Below are 13981 nucleotides of genomic sequence, written 5' to 3' on the forward strand. Positions count from 1 at the left end.
TTTCTTAGTAATTATTTTGAAACCACAAATATGAGAGCCCCTAATGGAGACTTAATAATCTTGTCTTCAGTTGTTTCTCAATCTGTTGTTTCCCTCTTCTAGTATGAATGAACACAACACATGAAGGCCATAGGTGAGAGATTACTTGATCAGAGAAGACTAGCTGGACAACTCTATCCATGTGGAACTTACATATTTATGAAATGGTTGGATGAAGTCAACCAATCAAATCTTTTTACAATTCCAGAACATATCCACCCTGAGGTCCCTACCACATGTCTTGTCTGAAACTCAAGCCCCTTACCATTTTACCAAGCAAGAGCTGAAGCCAGCTCATATCATATACATTTCCATGTATTTACATAATTTCTCTGAATTTTCTAGCTTTCCATCTCTTTAATAAGTTTGATTTCTCTCTAGGATATTGAAAGCTTAATTTTACTAGACGGCCACTTCTATCCAGGATGAACTTTGACATGCAAGCATTCGACTTTGGGATCTATTTGTTCATAAAATTTCAACCACATCTAATCCATCATCACTTCCGTGGATTCCACGATACTGGTTCTTTAGCTTTAAAGCCATGTTTAGATTCTAGTCTTGCCTTAATTTATGGACATGCTAGACAGGCAAGCGTTACCTAATTTGTTGTCACTTTTACAGCTTGCAGACTCCCTAGAAGGTAAAGGTGTGAATTGCATTCCACCACCTTTTACCAATTAGGGGAAAAAAAAGGTGAAAAACAGGGATAAGTAAGTAATAGCTTATGCCTTTTTCAATGGGAGTCACTTTTTTTTTTTAATGGAATAAAGTGTAGGCTTTTTGCATTGCGATTTCTTAATAGTTATTGACCTTATAGTCTCCAACTTATGTTCAACATAAAACGATACCAAATGATACTTAGATTTTAAAGTCATAAAAATGTACCACCTTAGTGCAACCAAACAGTTTTACAGGAAGAATCAATACACAAGATTAGGGTAACCAAACAGTTTTACATGAAGAATCACCACATAGATTCAGGGTAACTAAATAATTTTATAGGAAGAATCACTATACAGATTCAGGGTAACCAAACAGTTTTTAGCAAGAAACATGTACTAGACTTGAGGCAACCAAACGATTTTTCAGCTAGATAAGTATTTCAGAAGAATGTCTCTCAAAAGATTGACATCCATAATCGATACATGCACCATTTGATTTACACGACCAAACGCATCCTAAGGTGTTGCTAGTGTTTGTGGGTGAAGGGATGTTGTAGGTGGTATGGGGGGTTGGGGTATTGCAAGAGAGTTGGGAGAGAGGTGGGAGCGAGACTAGTCGAGACTGCGGGTTCACATAAGAAAGCTCACAAAATGTGCAATCGGAGGTGGTGGAGATGTTGTGGTTTGGGAGAGAATAGAGGATTTGGGGGGCAATAGGCATGGTTTTATGTATTGATCATGGTTCAAGAGAGGAAGCGGAGGGTTTGGCAACTTGTATTGGCAAAATTAAATTATTATGCTTATCAGACAGACCTTGCCCATGAGTTGTTCGATGAAATGCATGAACATTCTAAAACCTAGAATGCATTTTAACGAAACATGTATCGAAGCATTTTCTCTTGTGAGAATGGGAATACACATTTTCAGAATGGGAATGCATACCAAACATAGCCGAAGACATCACAAATATAATCTTTCTTAATAATAATAAGATTGTGATGATATAACACTGATACAATATATCACATACACTAATATTACATTAAAATCTATTATCATCCATAATACATACCATAAGAGTTCTTTTCCCTCTCAATGGATCAAAAGGAAACAGTTGCAAACCCTAACATCCAAACAAAAGAAGAAACGTCTTCCCAAGCTTTTTTTTTTGGTTGAAAGGAAGTATATTTAAACAGAAAAGAAGAACAGATACACTAGACAAAGCCAAAATCAGCTAAGCAAGGACAAAGACCCTATCCAATGAAAGCCAACCCGAAAGGAGAGAGACTTACCAAACCTATTGAGAAAGGGGCGATACAAGTAAAACCAAAAACACAGATGGGGGGAGGGGGTAGAAAGAAGCGAAAGAAGCAAGGGGAACAAGAAAATGGGGGAGGGAGGAAACAAAATAAAACCAAACTGATGATACAGAAAAAAACGGGGGAAGAGGAGTCAAAATATGGAAAAAAAAGATATGGTACACCAAAACTATGGTGGGAGAAAAAAACGGAAGATCCCAAGATGATGCCAGGTCAAAAGATTGAAGCTCGCGAACACCAAATACCCATAACACCAATGCTAGTGAACAGTCCTTTTGTCGAAGAATCTATCAAATGCCCAGATCAAAAGATTGACGGCCCACCTGATGATTTCTCGCAGAACAGGATACTTGGACATTTTTGGGATAAGGAATAGAACAAAGATAACCACGATATAGCAAACAAAGATGCCTCCAATGACCAAGACCAAGAAGGCAAGCCACTGAAGCTTAAGTATCACAGAGTACAAACCTGCTGCAAATGCTATGGCCATCAAAACGAGAGCTATACCCAACAATGGTGCGCTTAAGTTAACCGCAATAATCAACAAGCTGTTGTCACCCCACTGAGCCCAGACGTTGTTCACCACAACGACGATAGACAGATACAAAGCCAAGGTATTGCAGATCACAAAAACAATAAACGTAGGCTTCTTTAACAATGTAGCCATACCTTTGTGTGGGCCATCACTATTGTAACCTCCAGGGACTGTGAAACCCGCGGCAAAGGTGACCGTCATGATCAACGTTGCTACAACCGCAACAGTACTGATCCTCTCTTTGAACTTGTCTTTGTAATTTTCTGTTTTTGGATCATCATTTGACTTATTGTCCTCTTTCATTGAAGAACTTCGAGTTGATACTGGTGGAGTAATTGTTGACGTATCTTTCTCAATAATTGGAAAAGGTAGACCAGATGGTGCTCCGTTAATTCATAAGGTCGTTAGGGTAAGAACCTGAATATTGAAAATAAAATTATTTTCTTAGGATTAAGAACAATAATGGGACACGAAGTTGACCCAAAATGTCAAACTAAAGAGTCGGCATTCCCTGAAGGAGAACAATTGCACAAACCTCTAGGTCTATTCCAAGACAAGAAAAAAATTTGAATTAGAAAGTTCATTATCAACAACTCTTTCATCTATTTATTTTTTAGGGAAAAGGTTCCCGAGCAGCTGTGAACCAGTGAGTGAGGTAGGCCAGCACTCTCTCTTGTCCTTATCTGGAATGACCTCTCTAGTTTTTAAGTCTGAAATCATTCCACCAGACCTCATTGCTGTGCTCTTCTATACTGATTACTCAGAGAACCTTCTCCTTATTTTTTCAATAAAGTGTACTTACCAAAGAAAAATATGTATCTGCTGAATTTCAAAATAGGGAAAAGAAAGATTCTTAGATCCTAGAAGGGATTCTTGAATCTTTATAATAATTAGTTAATGGAAAAGGGTTCTCCAAACCTACAACATTCCTTATGTCTTCTCAAAAAATAATTTTTTTATTAAATTTTAAGAGAGAAACATAAGAAAAATTATGTGAAGGTAAAGTAAACAGCTTAGGTCCGGAGACACTTTTTCATTAATTAATAATTCTTAGATTCTAACACTCTCTTCCAGATTCTTATATACAATTGAGAAACTCTTCCCAATCCTATAGTACTCCCAAGATAAAATCCCTTCAAACATGGCATTTAAAAGAAAACAAAGGATCGGGCTCATCTGTAGCGCGACAAGATGTGTAATGTACATCTAACAACCAAGAATACTTAGACATGCAGCTCAAGGAATTTCTGGTTGTTGGATGCATGTTACTGTACTTGTCCCATGACAGAGGATCCCGATCTGAAAACAAACTGGGGCATACCTTTGGCAATGAGATCTCCATCATTTGCTCCTCTGCAATGTCTAGGGCTGTCAGGCCTTCTTTGTTCATGATAGTCTTGTCTACACGCCCCCACATGAGAATGCTCACAACCTTCGGGTACGAGTTCTTGGTGGCCAAATGTAGTGGCGTGTTTCCATCGATATCCTTCGCATTTTTAAATTTCTCAAAATCAGATTTCTGTTGAAGCATGTAACTTACTGAATTCCCTCTCCCACTCTTAGCAGCAAGGTGAAAAACATTCTGATCTCCTTCGTATAATGTCTCTATCGTTTCTCGGCAATATTTTAGCATTGTTCCAATAATGCCAACATGACCTTTATTGGCTGCAATGTATATGGGATACATGCCTTGGTTGTCCTTTTTGTGAGCAATTTGAGCGTCTTTTTCCAGTATGCAACGAGCTTCTTCAGAATGGCCAAATAATGCTGCATAGTGAAGAGGATTTCTTCCACCATCATCTTCTCTACTAATGAGCTCCTTCTTTTTGTCCAGTATAATATTGACGCATACTAAGCATTGTGATGAGGAAGAAAACCCAAAAAAAAAAAAAAAGGGTTCAAATCTATTAGCTTCTTGATAAGTATTAACTAAAATCATAAGATGGAGGAAATGTTTAAAGATGTTCAATATGCTAAATCTGATTTATTCTAAGCCACTGTTGTAAATTCATCTTGATGGACATTTTCAGCTGCCTAATTGTTTTTAACCTGCACTATTGCCATCACTATATTGGCATTAACATTCAAAAGGAGAAGAATTGACATTGGATTGTCAAAAATTCTGAGGCCCCGTCCCACTATTCCTTTTCCTTCTGAGTCCTACCCTGTTATCTTGTGAAATGCATAGGACCCAAACTAATCCACTGGACAGAGGTGATTTTTCCCCCCTGGTAGAAGGATGGATATGTAATATTGGTCTACTAGATTGCATTCATTTTATAAGGGAAATGCAGGACCTGAACCAAATTCAACCACTTGCGATTGCTTCCCACATCTCTCCTTTTGCCTGGTTGGATATAGAACATTCTAAGGTTGTTTTCTTGGGAAGACCCAACTATTGAGGATTTCACCCACATTAGTATACTCATTATTCCACTTGCATGGAAGACGCAACCCTTGGGAAGGCTCCAACCTCTTCCACTCATTCCCTTTCTTCTCTTATGATAGAGAAAACCCTCTTAACTCTCTCTCCTTAAGGAAAACCCCACTAAGAAGAGGTAGTGAATTCCAACTCATTTGACTTCATATGGATTTGGATCAAACTTGGTTTAACCACCCAATAAAATTCTCCACCTTCTTTATCAACCCATTTAGACCATTGAACCAATCCATCAACCGATCTAGATAAAAGCCACTAAACCCGACAATCCACACCTTGGTTTTTATCAAAGCTACTCTGAGACTTGTTGAAAAACCTTCTTGACCATTGAACCAAATCTTCAATCGGTCTAGATAAAAGCCACAAACCCAACTACCTCCGCCTTGGCTTTTATAGTAACCACATGGAGACTTGTTGGAAACACTCATTGATCTCATTCTTCACCCAACACACTACCAGTGTTACTCCCTCGAATGATCAATACTCATCATTGTTTCTTATCATCCAACGCATCTCCGTGTTAGTACCTCAAATGATCAAACACACACATCATTCTGAGCTCATTCTTCACCTTGCACGTCTTTAGTGCTAGTACCTCAAATGTAAAAAAAAATATCTCTCTAGTCCCTTGATCACCGTCTTTACATGAGGAGGCATTCTTCTCTCTCGAACCATGTTGTACGATTGCCCACCACACCTTTCCTATCCTACAACATATAACATTGTCATAGTGATATATGGTAACGGACAATTTATGGAGGGAACGAAATACCAGGTGTTTTGAAGGTACACAACCCGACTGCTCTCTCGTTTTTGAAAGAATAAAAGCTAGATTTCAACAGAGCCAATGTTATTATTCATGATCAAATAAAAAATCCAGCTGATCTCATTTGCTGCCGAACACTTGGGCTTCAAATGGGTTCCATCTGAGAATCCCGCATTTTAGAAGTTTTTTGGTGCATGCATGTGCGTGATTGGAAGAAGTTCAATGTGGATGGTTGCTCGCTTGGCAATCCTGGAAGAGCTGGTTCTCGTGGAGCGCTGAGAAACAATAATGGGGCTGTATTGGGCTCTTTCAAAACTTTCATCGGTATCCATTCGAACTATATGGCTGAGTTTAAAGCTTTGATGGAAGGCCTGAGTCTGGCGAAAGACCTTGAAGTTAGACTGCTTTGGATTGAGAGTGACTCTACTACAATGGTCACTGCGGTCCAAGCAAGAAGTATCCCTTGGTACGTGGAGCAAGAATGGAACTCATTACAGTCCTACTTGAGCTCCATAACATGGAAAATCTCTCACCGTTTTAGAGAAGCAAACTGTATTGCTGAATTTCTAGCTAAGGAAGCTGCTAAGAAAAGGTTAACAGAAAGGAATGTAATTTTTCCCAATCATATAAGGGATGCGATCAGTCATGACGCTGATTCTAGGTCTAGACATATGTTTGATTAATATTGGGTTTTTCTCCTCTGCTGATGGCAATGCCGAAGGTGGAGGTTAAAAATCCATTTCCTTTTCTTTTTTCTGTATTTATTTTCCTTTTTTAATGAAATTCTCATCTTTTTAGTAAAAAAAAATATGGTTAGTCCCTCCTCCTCCTCCTTCTTGCTTTTTTATTTAAGGAAATCTCTTCCACTTGTCCCAAAACCACCATGTGTTCATCATCTCCCTGGATTGTCGACATTATTTGGTCGCCAGGCATCGGCTCTGATACCACTTGTTGGGGGTGGTTGGAAGCAACGTTTTAGTTTCGATAGTGAGAAATACATAAAAAATGGTATTTACGAGAACAAAAAGAATATAAAAGATAGAATATGCAAACACAAGAGGTAAGAGAATTACATGGTTCGAAAAAATTGCCAACGTCCACAGAGTAAGATCCAATTTCCACTAATAATTAGGAAAAGAGAAGAGAAGAAGAAGTACAACCCTTGGAATTTGATACCCAAACCTAAGCCCACATGTACACCCTTCTTTCATCTCCCATTCATATTACACTCTCACCTTGGTTCTTTGCTTAGTTCTTATGCATACTTTGCACCCACATTATAGCTCTTTAAGACTTGCAAAAGGATCATCACATCTTAGCTCCTTACTTAGATCAGCATTACTCCCATTAATAGATACATCTCTCCTTTATAGACTCATTCTTATTTTCTTTCTCTATTGTAGAGAAAACTCACTCATTCTCTCTCCTCCTTTCTTCTCTTAGAAAAAAGACACTAACCTCTTCCACTCACTTGGAAAGAACCATTCTCTTGGAAAGACCCAACTTCTTAAGACTTCGCCCATATTAGAATATGTAAGGGAAAATACCTTTTTACTCTTTTTCTCTCTTTTCTGCTCTATCCTTCCTTCTCACCTCTGGTCTGCCTCGGATTGAATGGTCTCCAAAGCATGGTCTGGCGACTATTGGAGGGATGGGGAAAGCATGATTTTTGGGGTCGCCATCTAGGATTCAGGGCCTAGAACCCTATGGTGGAGCCCAATTTTGATCGAGGGATCGAGCTCGAATAGGGGGTTGGCTTCCTGCAAAAGGAAGGAACCCCCTAATTTGACTTCATACTTTGGTCCGTTCCAGAGATAGAGGTCCATGTCAAGTTACGAGTGTGGGAATGTGTTAGGCACCCACCTCGCCCGGAATTTTCAATCTTTCTACCAGAAGCTTGGATTTCCAATATTCTCCCCCGAGAATTTTAATAGTCTAAGCTAGCACAGAAGATCTATTATATGAAATAACGCAAACATATATACATAAACTTAATTGAAAGAACTTTACATGAAATAATGAAATTTACATAAAATAATGAAAAAATGCAATTATCTTATCTACATACACGTGCAATGTTCTATGACAGGAAGATCATAATCGTTATTTCATGTGAGGAACACATGCGTAACGCATGAAATGATGAAATGAATTACATTTAATGAACAGATAATAAAATTAATACATAAAACTATAACAGTAAATCATTATTTTATGCCATAAACACATAAAACAATATATATAGAAATGAAGCAAATGAAGTTACAATATAGTATCGACATGATAATGACCGACGAAAAGAGTGAATTTTCCAATAATTTTCCTCGACTCAGGGGCAATGGTTAAATTTTTTTTCTTGGGGAAATTAAAAACTTCTGGCACCTGGGTAAGAAAGTTGAAGAAGCTTTTTTGCTAGGGTGTGACTATGGATTCTAGCTTATGGGAATCTGAATAGGGCTTTCGTACTATATTTCTGGAATCAGAATAAACTCTGGAAATTTGGGCAAGGCTTCAACGTCGTATTCCTAGGGTTGGAATCAGCTCTGGAAATTTTTTGCAGAGCTTCCACGTCGTATTTCTAGGGTTGGAGTCAACTCAGGAATTTTGGGTAGAGCTTCTGCGTCGTTTTTCTACGGTTGGAATCGGTTTAGGAATTTTGGGCAGAGCTTCTGTGCCGTTTTTCTCTGGTTAGAATCAGCTCAAGAATTTTGGGTAGAGCTTCCATGCCGTTTTTCTAGGGTTGGAATCAGCTCAAGAATTTTGGGCAGAGCTTCCGTGTCGTTTTTTTAGGGTTGGAATCAGCTCAGGAATTTTGGACAGAGCTTCTGTGCTATTTTTTTAGGGTTGGAATCAGATCAAGAATTTTGGGCAGAGCTTCCATGCCGTTTTTCTAGGGTTGGAATCAGCTCAAGAATTTTGGGTAGAGCTTCCGCGCCGTTTTTCTAGGGTTGGAATCAGCTCAAGAATTTTGGGTAGAGCTTCCGCGCCGTTTTTCTAGGGTTGGATTCAGCTCAGGAATTTTGGGCAGAGCTTCGGCGCCATTATTATAGGGTTGGAATCAGCTCGGGAATTTTGGGCTAAGCTTCCACACCATTTTTCTAGGGTTGGAATCAGCTCAAGAATTTTGGGCAGAGCTTCCGCGCTATTTTTTTAGGGTTGGAATCAGCTCAAGAATTTTGGGCAGAGCTTCTGTGCCATTTTTCTAGGGTTGGAATCAACTCAAGAATTTTGGGTAGAGCTTCTGCGCCATTTTTCTAGGGTTAGATTCAGCTCAAGAATTTTGGGCAGAGCTTCCGCGCCATTATTCTAAGGTTGGAATCAGCTCGAGAATTTTGGGCAGAGCTTCCACGCCATTTTTCTAGGGTTGGAATCAGCTTAGGAATTTTGGGCAGAGCTTCAGCGCTGTTATTCTAGGGTTAGAATCAGCTCGGGAATTTTGGGCAGAGCTTTCGCGCTGTTTTTCTAGGGTTGGAATCAGCTCGGGAATTTTAGGCAAGGCTTCCAGACCGTAAATAAAAGTATTGAATTTAAATAAAAAGAATTTGAACAGGAGTTTAATACTAACCTGATATGGAAAACCTGGGCTTTCGACAATGAGACAGTCAACTTCAGCTAGCTTAGGATTCTTCATTCTCTCTCTCTCTCTCTCTCTCTCTCTCTCTCTTTTGGAACAATGTTAGGGATTTTTCTCAGGAATTTTGCTCTCTGTTGTTTTCTGACTGTTGTTTTTTGCCTGTTGTTTTCTGCCCCGGCTTTTACAGTGACCCATGGGTCACTATTTCTAGGAGAGGAGAAGAGGCAGGGGTGTAAAACACCCAAGACCGTGTAAAGGGGGGCCAAATCCGTGTAAGCCCCCCCACAAATCCATGTAAGGGCTTACACGGATTTGTAACTCCTTAGAGAATCCGTGTAAGGCCTTACACGGATGTGTAAGTCCTTACATGGATCTCCCCTTGTGTCACCCCATTGTGTAGTGAAAAAAAATACGTGTCACCCCGTAAAGCTTTGAAATACTACGTGGCACCTCGTGAGGTTTTGAAATACCCTGTGGCACCCTCTTACATCTCCAGGTACTCCCCTAGACCGGGAGGCTACTCCCTAGCCTGGGTGGCAGTAGCCTTTGGTGGAGTTCTTATCATGTAAATAATAGTCGGTAAGTTTTGGTTTGGATAGGTAATGGTCCGGTTTAAGTTCAAGGTTTAATTTTGGCTTGATTTTGGTTTCATTAAAAATTTGATTATGGTTTGATTTAGGGTTTGATTAAAGGTTTGATCATGGTTAGATTTAAGGTTTGATTAAAAGTTTAATTAAGGTTTGAATTATGGTTTGATTAAATTTTGAATTATGGTTTGATTTTGGTTTAATTATGGTTTGATTTAAAGTTTGAATTATGGTTTGATTTTGGTTTAATTATGGTTTGATTTTGGATTAATAAAAGTTTGATTATGGTTTGATTTAAAGTTTGATTTATGTTTGATTATGGTTAGATTTAAGGTTTGATTTAGGTTTGATTATGGTTTGATTTAAGGTTTGATTTAGGTTTGATTATGGTTAGATTTAAGGTTTGAATTATGGTTTGATTAAAATTTTAATTAAGGTTTGAATTATGGTTTGATTAAAAGTTTAATTAAGGTTTGATTATGGTTAGATTTAAGTTTTGATTAAAGGTTTGATTTTGGTTTGATTAAGGTTTTGGGTTCGGGTTTAGGTTCGGGTTCTAGTCGGGTTTAGGCTTTGGTTTAAATTAGGGTTGAGGGTTTGGTTTAGATTAGGGTTTAGGGTTGGTTTGGTTTAGGGTTTGGTCTGGTTTGGGTTGGTTTGGTTTGGGTTTGGTTTGGTTCATGGTTTGGTTTGGTTTGGTTTGGTTTAGGGTTTGGTCTGTTTGGTTCTTTCTAGTTTAACTGGTTCAAAGTTCAAGTAGGCATTACGGCACACCTGGTATCCGTTTTTTCATACAAGATATCAATGAGACCGTATTTCTGAATACTTTCCAATGATATGGGAATCGAGCAACTGCTAGGTTCGATTGTTGTCTTCTAGCAAAAGGTATTAATGACCACTTCCGGTCACCTTCCCCGCATCATTTATATTTTGACCTATCACAAGCTCTTGGATAGTCTGGATTTTTACCGAAAAGTCAACTTCTTTCCGAAAAAGAAAATATATATCTCCCCATTACCCGTAATTCATCATTGCTGAGGGGGGACAAAATTTGGTGTCTATAGAATACTCATTCTTCCACTTGTTTGGAAGACAAATATTGGGAAGATTCCAACCTCTTCCACTCAGTCTTTTTCTAAAAAACCCATTAACTCTCTTTTCTTATGGAAAACCCACTAAGAAGAGGTAGTGGATGCCAACTCATATGCCAGTGATTTCATATGGGTTTGAACCCAACTTGTGACTTCATATGGGCTTGAACCCAACTTGGTCCAACTACCCAATAAAAATTTCTACTTTCTCTATCAATCCATCTAGACCATTAAACCAATTTATCAACTAGTCTAGATAAAAGCCATCAAATACAATAATATCCTCTTATATTCCTTGGCATACCACTTATATTAAAGAGGGCCTTCTCTCTCTTTTATATATTCTCCTTACTTGATGATTTGTAAAGTAGAGCTCCCATACGCCCGAATTAGTACTCTAGTATCATGGGAAACTCTTTCCCTATCAAGTATAAACACTATAGATGGTAATGGAAAGGAGATGTGAAATATATTCCCTGCCATATTTTTCTATAAAAGATGATAAATTAGTTGAAAAAGTTCATTACTATATTATAATGCGAGTTTTCAATTTTGTTACACAGTTGTTTATATATATATATATATATATGTTTCAATATTTTACATCTATTCAAAACGAGCCAAATAAATATCAAAACTTATTTGATGATGATGATGATATAAATAAATAAAAAATATATATATGCATACATATATATATATATATATTTATACACATAAATATATATAGGGATAATTTGTTTGTCACTGAGGTGGTTACAAGTTACAACTTCAATTGTAACCTCTCTGTTTTTTCGAAGTTAAAAACAACCATTACTTTTCATATGTTATGGGTTAATAGTCAGTTCACTAGTACCCTGTTCCCAAAAAAGGGAAAAACTCAGACATTGTATGGGTAATTTCATATCTCTGCATTAATCGTTAGGAGAGGAAAATTTATCACTGGCGCCTACCTCTACAACTCCTCCTCCAAGTCACATTTGACATTTCTTTTCCTTCTTGCTCTCCTTCTCCCTACCCATCATATACGAGTTTGAATCAGATCCTCAGATCCTCGTATGAGAATCACTCTTATATGTCTGATCGACACATGGAATCCACTTGTTGTCTCTCTTCTTACAACAGGCTCTCAAAGTGAGTGGATTCCATGTGTAGGTCAGAAGAAATTCTGTACTTTCCTTCTCAGATTATGCATTAGAAAGGGATGCATGTTGTCACTATGCCGCTGCCAAATCCAATGGGAGTGCATACTAGAGTGTCAATATGGATAAGATTCTTGATATCATGGAGGCAGGGTGGATATTTTGCAGGCTCCTATCTTTGGGTGTAGAATCCTCACGACCAAGTATTTGATAGACAAGAGAGATTGGTGGGTAGATGTCTATTCACTACAATGCTGGAAGAATGAAGGATTGTTGGGTAGACTGGTAGAGAAGGGACAGAGGTCGGTAGATGCTCATTTGTTACCACATGGGAATAGTGGAGTTGGTGAGTGGACTTAGGGGTGTAGGTTTAGTCCTATCAACACGAACCTATCTTGGCAGCCCTAAGCCCGAATAGGGTCTGTCCTAATATTTATGGCCCTCAGTACGGATTTGGGCCGGAGATTTCTGGGCCTAAGTGAAGGTTGGGTCGGGTTAGGGTTGAGACCTTAAGTTGAGTCGGCTCGGCCCAACCTGAACCTGATTTTGACTTTATAATTATAAATTGGAAACTTATTCTTTGTCAGGGAGGGTGGCTACGCTATTGCTCCCTGTTTCTATCTCTTTCTTCCTCAGTAAAAGGTAGAGATGTCATTTCATAAGAGTCAAGGAGAAAGATAGACACATGGGATGGATAATACTTATACCTCACTTTATCATTTAAGTCTTCACTCTCTCCCCTGAGATATCCTCCCCCATCCTTCCAAAAGCTCAGGAAAGAGGAAAAGATTTTGCAGTGAGTTCATTCCCTATCTCTCGCACCTAAGATCTCGCTTCAAAGGGCCCTTGCAACAATCTCTCTCCACCTGGGATCTTGTAACCTTCTCTTCCTATCGCCTGACTGTCTCGCACTTGAGATCTATCCCCATCCCCTATCACCACAAGCGGTAAGAAAAAAATAGATCTTGCTTCGAAGTAGAAATTGGGGTTTTTTTTTCTCTTTTTTCAATGCATATGATATAAATGGTAAAAAACAAGGCCACCCCAGCCCGCCTTGACAAAAATTAGGGTCAACCAGGGGCCAACCTAGCCCAGCCCAACCCAACCCAACCCAACCCAACCCGATCTGGGTCAATCATGGATGAGCTAGCTTGGGCTGAGATATCTCAGCTCGACCTCAAAACCAGATTGTGCTAAGGTATTAGAAAAACGGTCCAACGCAACTCAGTTTCACCCCTAAAGATGTGTTTGATAGCCAAGAGAAGAAAAGAAAAAGTACAATGTACTATTTTCTTAGTTTAAGAAATTCTCATTGTGTTGGATATGTTTTGAATCAAGAGAAGATTTTTTTTTTGGAATTTTTTTTTCACTGCCAGAAAAAATAAAAAATAAAAAATGGTCTTTCCTGTGGGAGAGTGGTAGGGTGAGAAACACTATGTGATCCATACCACGATGTCATGTTTAAGTGCATCATAATCACATTAGGGATAGGTTATCCTAGAACAAGGTTTGAGGACTCGATATCAAGAATGAGATTAGTCAAAGCCACTATTGATTTGATACCAATTCAGATCAGCCTCGATTAAATAGAAATACCTTTAATTTTAAATTAAAAATCATTTTTTTTACTATTTTATCCTTCGTCCATACTTATCCATCAATATATTAACCAAGAATCACGATAGGTCAAGGCCTATTCCAATCCGATGCCATCAATTCGGGCTGATCCGATCCGATTCCTCATACTATGTGATCCCGAGAATCAATACGAGAATGGATATGGATCGGTCAGCTAATGCACTGAGTCAGCATCTTTTTTG

The 13981-nt window shown here is 38.6% G+C and overlaps 2 protein-coding genes across 2 annotated transcripts in view; both read right to left on the minus strand.

Annotated features, from left to right (window-relative positions):
• Positions 1-1664: 1664 nt before the first annotated feature.
• On the minus strand, positions 1665-2864 carry LOC122075370 (protein ACCELERATED CELL DEATH 6-like). Its single transcript, XM_042640360.1, has one exon. It carries the CDS (start codon positions 2862-2864, stop codon positions 2283-2285), a length of 582 nt encoding a protein of 193 aa, XP_042496294.1. The 3' UTR covers positions 1665-2282.
• Positions 1665-13981, minus strand: part of LOC122075359 (protein ACCELERATED CELL DEATH 6-like) — a 15945-nt gene continuing 3628 nt past the window's right edge. The window contains exons 2-3 of the mRNA XM_042640355.1: positions 3883-4412; positions 1665-2978 (exon numbers count right to left, since the gene is read on the minus strand). Coding sequence (XP_042496289.1) covers positions 2955-2978; positions 3883-4412 — 554 coding nt within the window. The 3' untranslated portion in view covers positions 1665-2954. The remainder of the gene's footprint in view (positions 2979-3882; positions 4413-13981) is intronic.

Source organism: Macadamia integrifolia, chromosome 1 (genome assembly GCF_013358625.1).
Source record: "Macadamia integrifolia cultivar HAES 741 chromosome 1, SCU_Mint_v3, whole genome shotgun sequence".
Classification (NCBI taxonomy): Eukaryota; Viridiplantae; Streptophyta; class Magnoliopsida; order Proteales; family Proteaceae; genus Macadamia; species Macadamia integrifolia.